At 47.5% G+C, this 14282-nt stretch overlaps 1 protein-coding gene across 2 annotated transcripts in view; it reads right to left on the bottom strand.

The window, feature by feature from the left end:
• LOC139048743 (probable ATP-dependent RNA helicase DDX5) overlaps positions 1-14282 on the bottom strand; it is a 31235-nt gene that overhangs the window by 2822 nt on the left and 14131 nt on the right. For both annotated transcript variants that reach the window (XM_070523298.1, XM_070523299.1), the window contains exons 8-12: positions 13696-13868; positions 11074-11119; positions 9618-9744; positions 5416-5475; positions 144-383 (exon numbers count right to left, since the gene is read on the bottom strand). In XM_070523298.1, coding sequence (XP_070379399.1) covers positions 144-383; positions 5416-5475; positions 9618-9744; positions 11074-11119; positions 13696-13868 — 646 coding nt within the window. The remainder of the gene's footprint in view (positions 1-143; positions 384-5415; positions 5476-9617; positions 9745-11073; positions 11120-13695; positions 13869-14282) is intronic.

The following is a 14282-nucleotide window of genomic DNA, read 5'->3' as shown; positions in this document are numbered from 1 at the left end:
ACGTACACAGTGGAATGGGAGGTTGTTTTGAATGCCTTGCCATTATTTGTATGAATCCAGGAACTGAGCTATCATGCCCAGTAGGCCACTATAGTAGGCTAAATGAGCCCACAGTACAGGAGTGCTGCAGGCAAATAACTCACCACCGCGTCCTCCGTAGGAGCGGGACATTTCAAACATCTCGAACAGCTTGGGGTTCACCACCTGGTTGGCCTCCTTGAGCACCGAGATGAGCTCCTGGGCCTGCTTGGAGTTGCCCGGCGTGAAGAAGGTGTACGCTGTGCCCGTCTTGTTGGAGCGGGCCGTCCGCCCAATGCGATGCACGTAGTCCTCCGAGCAGTTCGGGTAGTCATAGTTGATGACAAACTTGATGTCATCCACATCTGTCACACACATACACGTTGGGAGAGAGAGGTTGAGGGGGAGGGGGAGCCAAAAGGGAGAGATCAGCGTGCCTCCTTGTCTTTCGTGTGCTACAACAGTGCACCTCTCGCAAGCAGTGTTGCGGTAGAGCCAGTAGAAGAACTTTAGTCTGACTTGTGTATACATACAGCACTGCCCACTCTCTGTATTACAATAGTCAAGACTTTGTGCAAGTGAGCTTAGCCACATGGACACGTAAAAGTATGGGGGCTAATATGTGAATATTTTACATTGAACACATTTCCTGCTATTATTTTATTGCAGTTTAGTAGTACTGGTATTATTTTTAATATATCATAAGGCTACAGGGCCTCACTACGAGACCTCTTTCTGCATGATATACGCACCCACTTATGTATATGCTCCAAAATTAAATAAATATATACTACTTCATCCAACACTAAGGTCTTTTAATAACTCACACAACTGAAGCTACAATTGAAACACAAGAAATCGCGGGTTACTAGTTTAGCTTGTCCCGGCATCTCCAGGCGATTCTTGCATGCCCCCAAAGAACTGAACTGAAAGCAACGCTGCAGTGCAAGCTACACTGTGCAAGTTCACGACATTCTGTTGGTACATCCAAATGATTCCTCAGGTGTGTAATGATCATTACCTAACTGTGGAACAGCTAATAGAATCTGCCTCAAGTGACTCGATCATGCCTCAAATTCAGTCTCTGAACTTCCATGCGAAATATCATAAATATATATATATATATGTAACAATGTGCCCCTGTCAAACAATGTTTGCATGTGCACCTTGCCTACTTTTCCTACCACTTCCCAAGGAAGCTGCAAAATTTCGGTTTACTACTTACCTTCAAATGCGCCTCTTCATCTTTTCATTAAGAACTTAGCTTGTTAATTAGCAACTTGTAACAACAATCTAGGCTTACAGACAGAGCCTTCCAAAACATTCCCTGTTACATGTATATTCATCTGATGCCCACTGTGTAAGTGAGTCTGAAAAAACCATGCTGCTTCAGCAATGTGTGGGGGCACTTGTTGAAGATATCAAACATGAATAAAGGCGGATTGCCATGCTATTACAGCAGTTACGGTGACAGGAATAAAGAATGAAAGAAAAAGCAAATGAACATTACAAATTCCAAATGCAAATTTGGCTGAGTGGCTCTTAAGCTACAAAGAAATCTATGAATCTATAGGATGCCAGACACAGCATGTAGCACCATGATCACTTTGAATTGCTGTTACAGCCTAGGCATGGCTTTCATATCTCTGTTTTGTTTTTTCCTCCCTCAAAATCCCAGTTGTTAGCTATCCTTGCAACCTTTCACCCAGGACTGATACTGCCACACAACCAGTAATGAACATGTAACATGTAGCTCTGCAGGTAATGTAACATTAGTGTGGCAAAGTGCGCTTAATTCCCAAGTTCTATATTTACCCCTTACAGTAAACGAAGAACATTAGCACGGTTCCTTGAGCCATAAGCTTTAGCAGGAAACAAACATCAAATGACAAGTCGTCCCTACTCCAAGCAGAGCAAGGTGGGTATTTCTTATGCGCCAAGTAACAAAAGAAGGCAAAATGCAACCCTTACAGACATTCCCAAAAGCCAAGACATGACGGCGCAATATATCCCAAAACAATTACCCGTCTGAATCTTAATGGCATGTCAAAAGTTTAACCTATCTTGTCATGCAATCTGTAATGTCCATTCCAGAGCTTGCCAAGCATCATTTCCTACTTGATGCACTCTGAAATGATAAAACCTTGTACCCTGTTTAGTAAAGTATGGGGCTACGAAATCCAGGATCGACCCTCTAGTATTACCCACTGTGCGAATTTTCCAAAGTTCATTATTAGTACACCTTCAAGCTACATTGTGCCACACCAACATGCTGCCTGCTACACAACTGCTGACAAAACAATGTTAGCCAACTATCCATGTAAAGGAAGTTAAACGCTAAATTCCTACTGTGATGCTTCTAACTGGCAAAAGAAACAACCAATAGTCAATGTGAAAGGTACTTGATAATGTACACAGGGCATTTCTACCTCATTTTCTAAGATAGCTGCCTTAATGGGGGCGATACACAGGAACAAATCTACTATGTCATACAACCGTGGTGTTCTTTGTTGACATTAACTGTGTAGGGAACATACAATAGACTAGTCAGACACAGAAACAAATTTAAATGAAAGAGTTTAAAATGGCATCCAAGTGCGTTTAATGAATGTGGTGGCAACTACGAGGCAAGATGGGTCTCACAGATGCCAAAAGAATTTAGGATTCATTTGAATGCCCACAAGTGGGCAGCTGCAACTCAACTGGCTCTACACTTGCACTAGCTGATGTTAACGAGCATTCAAGTTACAGCTGCAATATGCCTACATTACAGCTGTTACAGTGAACCACAGATAAATACAGGTATCTTCACTTAACAAGATAAAGCCACTTCAAGCCGAAATATGATAAACCCCAAGAGTTGCCACTTCCCAGGAAGTTTACGACGTTTAGGGACCTATGCAAGTTATTCCAGGGGAGGCTATTAGTGCTTTTACTATTTACTTACTGCTGTTACAGGTGTCGCTGGCCTCCCACCAGTTCATCCAAGTATTGGCAAACCTAATTCACAACATAATTGCCAATTTAGGTATTTCTGCCTAAATCGTTCTTTTTTTGCCGAGTGGCCGAGTTGGGCCTTTGTAATCCAGTCCAGCACCGAGGCCAGTGCAGGTGACCTAGCGTGGTGCATAGTGTGCTGGCAAGGGACAGTTAGAACACCTGCCCTTGGGCTGTGCGATGTTCTTCCCATTGGTGCAATTACCAAAGCACGTGCTGCTTCACAGGGCATGCACGAGTATATTTGAGCAAGTTTGACAGCACCAAAAGACTGGTGCCTTGGTAGGAGTAGAGAAAACGTCGTAGGGCAACACAATCATGAAAGTAGTGAAGAAAATTTGTAGCAGATAAAACAGGGCAGCTACGTGCTCATGACACACGAGCTCTCAGTAATCTGCCAATCTTTGCATACAGGGTAGGCCTGAAGACATCGACTGGCAAAGAGCCTTGAAACCGCGTCAAACTGCTAAGTTAATGTTCATTTGGCAACTTCACCAGTTGTATTTCACTATCGAGGTAGACTTCTGCAAAAAGTTCTTGTTAAATATGTTTGTTACTAGCAAAAGCCGACAGCCACTACACTATGCCTAGATTATTCAGAGGCGAGAATTTTTGCCAACCGACAGCCAAACATACGATGCTTGTATGTGCAATACGAGGGCACTTTACAAAAACATGCTGCCACTCTAAAACCTCAGCCACATTTGCACCGCACACTGGGCTTACAAGTCCAACACTCCAGCACACCATGCCCCACGCGAGAACAGCCACTCTGTGCCCAGGCCTGCAGATGCAGCCAGGGGTGGCCCCGAGTGAGAAGCCCGCGTTGTCATTACCTGTGGTTTCCCGTCCTCAGCGTGCGGAGGGAGGCAGTCCGGGGATCGGTGGAGAGGTACCCGCCACAGAGACGGCATACAACCCGACACAGCAGTGGCGGGAGGAGGGGCTTGGGTGACGCCGGCCGTTGCATGCCCCCCTACCTGCTCTGTCGTTGTGCGGCAGCAGGTGGGGCCTGGCCTCGGGGGGATGGCAGGGTGCGCATGCTCCGCTTCACCCCTTTGCCGTGCCGCCCCCTCCGTTTACGCCCTCGCCTCTACGTCGCTGCTCTCCACACCTCACCGCTGCCAGCCAACGCACGCAGGCATTGCCAGGCATTTTCCTCTCTCTTAGGAAGCAGTCTCATGCCGAAACCACAGGTAAGGGGTCTTCCGGTCTTTCTTATAGTTATGTTTTTAAGCGGGAGGGACAGACCAGTAGGTGATCAAAGCCTGGTCCCCCTAACAGCATTACAACCTAAGCTGCAAAGTGTTCGGAGGGGCATGTCACACTCGGCCCACGACTCCAGAACTTCAGGTTCTTTGCCAAGTAGGCACGACCTGTCAGTTCTCTGGAGGCCTCTCACTGGCGCCGCTCCCTTGAAGCCAGGCCCAAGGGCAGAGTAGGCCCTTCTAGGCCTACGTCAGAGTAAAGCCTGTCCCGGTGGTGTTCCGGGTCACCCCCCGACAAGAGGAGGTGGGCGAGAGTGCCGGGACGGGCCGAGCTTGCATAGCCCCGCCCACCAGTGTGGGGCCGGCCCAGGGTCAAGGGCGAAGCGCCGGCCCCATCTCCTCGCTTCAAGACGGTGGCGGCGATGCCCTCGGCAACCGTCAGGCAGTGGGGTTTTCGCGGGCCTCACGCATTTTTGTTTCTTTTTTTTTTTAATCTTTAAATCTGCAGAGCGGCCGGCCGGGCCGGGGCCCGCCCACGTGACAAGTGGCGGCGGCGAAGGCTTTCCTCCCGAGTCTCCCCGCAGCGCCGCCTGGCGACGGCGGGGGGCGTGAGCTCCGTGGTCGTCTCGAGTAAGTGTGCGCGCCCGCGGCCGTAGGTAGCAGTACACACAGAGGCACCAATATGCGCAATTGCGAGATCATCCCATCTCGCTCGCTCGCTTCTGTTTACGGTGCCTCTGAAAGAGAAAGAGACAAAAAAATATAAAAGAGCCGCTTTCGAAACCACCACGGGGAGGAAAAGGCCCCGCCCACCCCGAAACACGCGGCAGCGAAAGGACAGTAATACAGGCAACCCAGTTTTAAAAATTTTGACCTGGGCACAGCGTGTGCCTGCCGATGGGAAGCCACAATGAGCTGAGGCGTGCCCCGAGGCTATGGGCCACCACCTGTGGTGCCGCCCTGTGGGTGCCCGACCAATCCGCTCCGCGGCCACGCCGCCAACCCCGCCACTGTCCGCCACACGTTCGCATCTCTCTCTCTCTCTGGTGTGAATGTGGCTCGGAATCGTCCAGGCTGTTGCCAGGTTACATGTGGGCGCAGTTGTTTCCTGTGCTGTGATGCGTTAGCTTTGAAGTCCCCAAACTCTATGAGATCACGCACTCGCAGCTTCACCTGTTCACAAAGTACTCACCCAATCCTCGGGCAGCAACGTCGGTGGCAACCAGGATTGGAGACTTTCCACTTCGGAATTCTGTTCGCGAGAAAATGACACGACTTAAGACTGTGTGCTGACTAGAACAACAGGTAAGCATGCGCTCGCTATTCCTACAATTGCTGCCAAGCAAACATTAGGCTAGTTGCAGCCTAAGCTCTTGCCGTTCTGGTGCAAACTTCTGAATGATTGCATAATAGCATTTTAGAAGTTATTAGCTGCTCTACAGATGAAAACGCTGTTAATTGCCATTCACATCCATCCATCTTGCTACTACAGCATAGTCAGGTCACAATACACTAAACTAGCTGAACATGTGCTGCCCCTCTTGTCCCATCATTTAGCACTGCAACCATGAAGCTTTCTAAAGCGGTATTGATCAAAGTGAACCTTGACCTCACAGTGCATGGACTGATGAGTCAGTGACAGAAAGCTTTGGCAAAACTAGTACTGGCTGCTGAACATGCTAAGCGTGGAAAAAAAAAGGGGGGGGGGGGGGGGGGAGGGTTTGGAACTTCACATGCCTGCTGTTGCAAAACACTAGCCGAAAATGGCTGCAAGTTCGACTAGCTGGCACACTTAGCAATACACAAAGGTGGGACTTGAAGACAGCAATATGGAACAGCAGGCCAATTATGCAGTCCCTACTTCTATTTTCAAGTGCTGCCTTAGTATTGCCCTTCCTAACACAAGCTTAACCAACAACCCAAGGACATATTCTTGGACAATCACTTTCGGTGAAACCAGAGTCCCTTCCATGTTTTCTAGTCACAAAACTTCGCCGTCACGCTATGGGAGAACTTATTACACTGCTCAAAGCTGCCGTGACATAACACCCCTATGCCTCAAAGTGCACCACTTGCATGGTGCGAGACGAGCTGATTGATGTGGTGCGTTCTGTGCACATGTTCACATTTTTCTAGTTTTAGACTGTTAACTGAAGTGGCAGGCTGGGATGACGATGCCGAACATGTGTTGCATGCCGGGGTGCCGCTCCGGCTACAAGGGAGTGACCTAGAGGGTGGTAGTGTTTTATTTACCAAATGGCAAGGAGCAACATGACAAATAAAAGTGGGCCATACAGGAAAGTGGTGGTTCTAACTTTTAATGCAAATATACGTGTTTGTGCACAAAACACTCCTGACGCCTCGGACATCATTGCCTACAATTTCGATATAAACTGCAACGCCATGTCCTGTTAGGAATGGCCTGCCGAGGTGGCAACGTGCAAGTTACTTCAGCCCGCTGCACATGTTTTGACCCATCCGCAGTGGGTTTGCCCTTCAGAGAACCAGCGACGACAGTGCCAACCAACCAAAGGTCGCCTGCCCGCGGAGGGGGCACTGAAACCTGTGTGTGCATGTGTGTTTGTAAAACGTCCCACAGATTAGCTGGTTTACGATGATGTCAAACGTTTTGCTTCACCTAGGGATCTAGGGAACACGAAGTGGATAAAACCAGCTGTTGTTGGCGGCTAGAGAGTGCTCGTCGTCGTGCTCTGTGCTTGTCAAGGTACTCGTGAGCTCTGTGTGCTCGTTTGCTGTACGCTTCGTCTTGCAGGCTCCATTTAGGAGTCACGCTAGACTGTCGATGTATCTCTTGTCTAAGATGTAAATACTGTAAATAAATCCTGCTCGCCTAAGTCCCGACGAAGAGCCAAGGTCCTCCCTACAGCTACGACCGCCATATCTTACAGTCCCTAGAGCGTGAAAAGCCAATGCTGAAGCCTAACGCCGTCACAAGGATTTTTGAAGGCCTTCCAGCGTCTCTCGTGAAACCCAAACCTCGGTCCCGCTCATTGACATTTTGACCCCCATGCAAATGACCATGTGTGCTGTCGATATGATTAAAGAGTGCCTACTTTTTTTTATTTAAAAAAGATTGTCTGAGTAAGAATAAACTGTGGTATTGGTACTGTGGCTATTTGTGTAAGTTTAAGAGTTGATTTCCCATGGCTTATGAAATGCTTATGCTTTACACTTTCTTGTATATAAAAACCATCGACTGTGCATTCTGTATTTATTGCCATTTGTTTGCTGGTGCTTCCTGCACCCCAATGACAACTCCCATGTTTTGATGTTCTTTCTTTATGCTTCTTACATCATCACCGTGCTTTTAACAAACTTCTTGCATTGTGAACGGTTCAGCGTTCGTGATCGGACACCTCTTTGTGTTGCCTGTATGCCACTTATGTGCTTATATGATGTTTTTACACCAACACACTTTATTTCTTTTTCTGGTTGAATTATAAAACTTTTCTTTTTCAATTTTTCAACTGTGACAAAGATATCATGACCGGTGATTGGAATATTTTAACCTCTTGCAAAAGGTTGTCCATCAAGAACTAAAATACTAAGTCTCGTCGTTTCTGCGTCGAAACCACGAGCAACATGAATAAGCGCTGGGCTAACTGACACTTCTAAATGACTGCTTGCTAAGACAATTGCCTAGTTACAGTGCAGTTTCAACTGTACAAGTCTAAACACTTCATGTTCGCCTTATTCCTATGCTAAAAGCCACACCAAAGACATTTAGTAGTGAGGTTTGTCTTACATTTATCCTACCTAAATCTCGTTCAAAAATGGCTTCGCTTTGCCGAGAAATTTGAAGCGCAAGGAGCAGCTCGGTTTCTGTTCCTCTGTTATTAAACAGTCATTATTACGGAAGCAGCCCTTGAAATAGCGATTTCATTGTCTTTTATCTCCCGTTAAGATACTGCTCACAGTTTAACAGAAAGTGAACAGCCATGCTCGGCAAACAACCTGGCACCATGCGGAACCGAGAGCTTACCTACGGGCGAGCGGGGGTGCAACAGCCCAGATGTTCGCCTCTGTTCACAAGTGGCACCACTGGTGCTTTGTCGCGAATGCGCAGTGTCTAATTTCAGGCCAATATTAAAAAGTGGAACCTATCGAAGCATTCAGACGAACGGCGCTGAGAAAGAAATCTGGACCGAGACCAAACTGGCCACCGCGGCTGCATTTCCATGAGGGCAAAACGCAACAACATTCAGATTTAGGTGCACGTTAAAGGACCCCAGGCGGCCAAAATTAATGCAGAGTCCCCCACTACGGCGAGCCTCATAATCACATTGGTTTGGTATAATCATATCATTGTTTTGGCACGTAAAAAAAATTTTAAAACACATTTTTTTCATGACAGACTGTGGCAAGGTGAACGTCTTGAGTGGTGATTTTTTTTCTCCCCCGGGCACTCATGGTACAAGATGCACTCAAGCAGTTATTGATGCATGCGGAATGCTGAAAGTACTTACGTGAAAATAAAGCGGTGGTTGCAAAAGTCTAGGAAGCTAGAATACCGAAGCTGCCCCACTATCGCCTCCTCGAGAAAATAGAGGTGGCGCTGGCCCCACACAACCACGGCAGTAGCAGCATTTGCATGCCCTCTCATACACAGTTATGTCTCTAGCGGCGGGCTCCGGCTCTGTATGAAACTAAGGCGGTAGTTTCGTGACCAGAAAAAACATGGAAGGAGTCTGGTGATACTTTCATTTTTGCGAGATTTTGCATCAGCAGCAATGGATGCCATCGGTGTACAACGGGCGACTGCATTCTTGGCCCAGTGCCAAGCATGCCATCTCGGTGGTGGAAACGCTGTCGAAGGTCGCCAGAGGATACCATTCCTGCTTGCCAACGACAGGCTTGTGCAAGACAAAACTGAATTAAGACCACGGTGCAGCAAGTGCCACCCTTTTCGCAAACGCAGCCTAGCAACGCAGCAGATGCTTCTTTGACCGCAGAACTCCAGTCTGCCTGCCCTGCATGCCCAAACAGCCCGAGCTCACATGTACAAACTTGGCCTAACAAATGCAGGTCATTATAGGAAAACCCCTCTTCCTTTCTTTGCCACCCGATGGCAGGCAATGCCGACACACGAGTCGCATGTCGGGGCAGTATTCTCGTGTGATCAGGTTTAAGGAAACGTTCACTTTTGCTAGATTGCATGTAACTGCAGATGTTGGCATGTAGCTGGCATGTACACTGCCAAGACATGCAAAATCTTGCAGAAGCGATCGTATCCCCAAATTTCATCACATGAGAATACCACCAAAGGAACTCTCCCACCTCACAGCCCTTGAAAGCTTATCCAGGGATGAGCCGTGTGATTCGGGCACACCGAGCAGGCAGACCAGTGAGATAGCAGTGAGAAGGCAGACTCACCTCCCAGCACCCAGTCCCGTTCTGGCTGTGACTTGTCACCGTGGATACACATGGCAGGCCAACCATCGCGCCTCATCCTGCGCGTCAGCTCGTCCACCTTACGCTTGGTCTCGGCAAATATTATGGTCTGCAATGTGACGCATGGAGGCGGGACGCTCACGCAACGGAAAGGGGGATACCCAACTGCACACTCTCTGTGCTGCTCTCTCTCTCGGAGGGCTCGCAATGTCGCAGAGCAGGGCACGCAACTGTCAACACGAAAATTCAGTCTTTGATGAGCCCTTAACGAAGAGTCATTTCTCAAAGCCACAGTATTTTTTTTAATGCATCTTCCTGCATGACTAGAATCTGTAATGCTCGCCTGTGAAGCTTTGGGCAACTCTCACTGTAAAATCCTTGCAATGATGGTGAAGTCTCTCAATAGATCTGTCACAGTAAAACAGAAGTAGAGTAACAATAGACGTTATCAAAGAAGGTGACACTGTCGGCCCCTTTGTGGAGCAACTTCGTCTCTTTTATGAATCATTCATTCCACTGCCACATTTGCCGTGACAGGGTGCAGCGTTAAAAAAGATGGCTTACGGTGGGCGCTCTGGCTAGAATGTGAAGGCTCCTGCCCTGCGACATGACAAGCGCACGGTCGTTGAAGCTCGCTGGACCGAACGGAAGCGCTGGGGGAGGGGGGCGGTCGATCGCGGACGTGCTGGTCTTGCGACGATTGGCTCTCTCTACAGCCGCCGGTTGTGAAAGCGGTGCCTCAACCTCGAGACACCCCCTCCCCCACGATTCTCGCTGCCTCCCGCGGCTACAAGGACAGAAAAGGGTCAGAGCACTGACACCGCATCATGCATTACGCAGAGCAAAATTTTGACAGGACAGCCTCGCGATTGAGTCTCGGTGATCAGTGAGGACACCAAGAATATTTTCGCTAGGATGTTTGAAGAGAGCAAGCTGTCTTAGCTGTAAACCACGAGACATTGACTTAGCACCTCCGCGATACATTTTTGTTGATTACATGCTTGAACTGTGTTGCCTAAAGTCCTATGCACTTCTGTTATATCGAGAGGATGTTTAGTGCAATAAGTCAAAGCATGAGCGTAACATCAAACTGTCACCGAGAACAATCTAGAAAATGGAAGATTGCCTGGCTTATACGAAGCATGCCAACAACAACTACGGCAGCTGCGGAGCTTTGTCCTTCTCCAGAATGAGGAGTAAGTTCTGTGCAAGTGTTCAGCTTTGGATTTCCAAAAATAGCAAGTGGACCGACTGTGAATGAATATCTCCACAGCTATTTCCAGAAGACCAAATTTCGGTGCCAGTGCTCGATTTTAAGAAAAAATGAAAAAAAGAAAAGAGAAATTATGCAAAAAATTAAGAGAGAGAAATGAAAGGAAAAGGAAGAACATAAAGTTCAGAGCGCGACCTGCTGCTTACAGGTTCGGCAAACACGCACCTTGTTCTCACGCTCGTTCATAATTTCCTGCAGCAGCTTGAAGAGCCTGGAAAGAGTAATGCTAGGTCACCGACCAGAACCCACGGTAGCGATGACCGCATTTCCCGAGGCACATTGCAGACCACGAAGTCAGTGAGAAAAATGAACAAACAAGGAGAACACTCCAGCCATGGGTAACAAAAGTGTCTTGAGTAGCTCTTGGCATTGTTTTAACCGTGGGATGTGAGCAAAGAAAAAAAAAGTCATGGACAGTACTGCTTGATGATCAAACACTTAATGTCAGCCATAAATACATGCAAGATGTATGTAAAAGCAGCTAGGCAAATGTGTGTCAGTCATAACTGCAAGAATACTGCTCCAAAAACACTCAGAATCATATTTCTTCAATCATAACACATGCTGAAAGAGGCGTTGACTGCAATTTATTTAACAATAGAGCACTAAGCCCCACTTAGTCATTAGTGTTAAAACCTGCTTCATAGGTTAAATTTTCAATATAGGTAGTGTTTACCATTGTTCATAACAACAACAATGGGATAAAAAAAATCGTGTTGTACTCTGTGCAGCTCCTGTAATGGGAGCCATCAATTATCTGCCACCACATTAGGCCTAACAAAAGGCTTAATCACGTGTGCTCAAAACTGGAGCGTACAGGCATGATAGGCTTAACAAAAGGCTTCAGAACGTAACGTTCACAACTGGAGTGCCCCCCTTGAGAAATGACGAAGAAAAAAAAAAAGGGTTTGCAGAAGAAAAATGAACTGGCAGTAGTGGCAGACTGGCTCGTGCTCAAAGGCATCAATCTTTTGAGAGGGTAAGGCCGGAGGGCGGGCCTCCGCAGCCTCCCTTCTCAAAGCACAGTGCAGAGGGCAAGCGCCACAAGTGGTGCTACGGGCCAGTCTGTCACGCCGAAAGCAGGCGCCAGGGTGCAAGAGCCACGCAATCGCTCGCTCGCGCGTGTGGGTGTAGGATGGTGATGGGAGACGAAGAAAAGAAAAAGAACAAGCAATCAACAAGAGGTGTCACACTTTCAGAGCCCTTTGTCAGACATCAGTGGCAAGGCAAGCTCCACGTAATGCACCAATACATACACAAAGAGACGGCACGTGCAGAATGCAACATTAAAGATATTCAGATTAAAGAAGGCTAACAGCTTGCGTTCTGCATGCGTAAGCAAGCCACTTGGGTCCCAGCAAAAACCGAGCAGAGCTTCCCTAATGTGAAACGTTCTAATGAAATAAAACAGCATCACAAACACTACCACAGAAGCGTGGTTACTAGAATAAATGGCTGCTGGAACAACCAGTTGCCATAGAAGGTGTTTCCAAAGCGTGAAGCTTCACTGATACAGTGTGAACGTTCCTTTTTGACATAACGTGCTTCCGTGGATTCATGTGCACTTTTACCTTTGCTTTTTTCCTAAACTCTCAATCTCCTTCCCATACTGCCTCTTTGAGTATATATTCCTGTGTTTGTCCCTAGAATAAAATAACTGAAAATCACTGCCCATGTCGCCGTTTCTGTTCTCTTTGCTTTGCACTAGTCTATGTGGTGGTAAATGTATCCTTCAGTAAGCACTAATTAGGACAAGAATGACTTTCTTTCAAGTTCCACATATCTGGGGGAACATAAACATTTGAAATGTCAACCGCTAATTGCACACTTCTGCCTCCTACTTTTCTACCAGACCACACGTGTCTGTGATTTTTTTCGCATCTCCTGTTTTCACCACATATGCACAGTCCTGTAAAGTATGCAGGGAAATGCTCGTTTACGAGTGACCCATTGAGTACTACCCAGATGAATGTTTGAACCTGACAAGTCTGTGTGTATGAAGTTTAGTTTTTCATATTTACAGTGAATTCCGTTCTGGATGAATTCAGTTAACTCTAACTCAGATGAGCTGTTTCTAAGACTGAGAAATCTTGTTAACTAGTAAACCACAGATACAGAGCACATCTCAAAGGTCACGCTTTGGGGTTCTCAATCTTGGTGAAGCAATCACTACGTAAAACCAGTAACCGCTGAAGAAGCTACGAAAAGCCTAGCAAACTGAAGCCTTTAGCAATTACAACAAAGGGTTTAACATGAATCACAGCCGTGACGGGCCGAGTGCCACTGAGGGAACTCCTCTTAAAAGCACAAATCAAAGGGCCACTCATGCTTCAGCTGTTGCCTGAAGCAAATGCAACTGACATGGCTGCCAAAGAGGGCTCAGTCTTAAGCACCTTCGCATCTAATGCTGATCTGCAACTGGTGCCAAATATCTGACTAGGCGTTTCCCCCCAACTTATGCATGCCGTCTTGTTACCCGACATGCAGCAGTGAATGTACAGCCGATCACGAAAGTCTTTCGAGCATGAAATATGTGACAAAGTTACATTTCCTCGCAACTTTCCCTCTTGGCCTGAAATTTTAGGCGACGGATGTGGTGGCCGTAGGGAGAAGCATTCACTAGTGCCTTTCCTTTGAAAACACGATGCGCTGAATGCGACTAAATTTTGCTTCTTTTCTCTGATTCAGCATTCTGTTAACTTTTGTGCACGTGCGTACATCCACGACGGCTGCTGCTGCCAAGCAAGGTGCTGGAAATGTGGAACAGTGCGAGTGCCGGCTGCTCACTTGGTGTCCTTCTCGGACTCCTGGCAGACGTCGATGATCTGCAGGATGCGGTGGTTGGCACACAGCTGCAGCGCCCCGATGTTGATCTGCACGTACTCCTTGAGGAAGTCCTCCGCCAGCGAGCGCACCTCCTTGGGCCAGGTGGCGCTCCACATCAGCGTCTGACGGTCAGGCTGCATGGCACGTGCACGATGCACTTAGCAGGGCAGTGCACCTCCAGGGCAGAGGGTTCAGTTCTAATGCACTAGGGGCAACGAGCCCCATGCAACAAATCGAACAGCGATCTACAATAGCCGACAGGAACTGGAGGTGCACACCACAGTGGCACATACACCAGAAAGAATTCACAAACTGAGCGACTTGCTTTTATCACATTAGACACTACTCCTACACTTAACTTTCCCGAGCACTTTGCAGGCTACGGTTTCCCACAAGTAATGCTAGCACACACAATGCTACAAAACTTGTCACAACATGCATTTGACAGCTTTCACTATGATCCAGTGAGGAACACCACATTTTCCTCTGACCGTTTTTTATTCGCAACACCTAAGCAAAACATGTGTACATGGATTCAAGTACACTTG

The sequence above is a fragment of the Dermacentor albipictus genome, chromosome 8 (genome assembly GCF_038994185.2).
Source record: "Dermacentor albipictus isolate Rhodes 1998 colony chromosome 8, USDA_Dalb.pri_finalv2, whole genome shotgun sequence".
Taxonomy (NCBI): Eukaryota; Metazoa; Arthropoda; class Arachnida; order Ixodida; family Ixodidae; genus Dermacentor; species Dermacentor albipictus.
The sequence above is the reverse complement of the archived record's forward strand: the minus strand, read 5'-3'. Positions and strand labels throughout refer to the sequence as shown.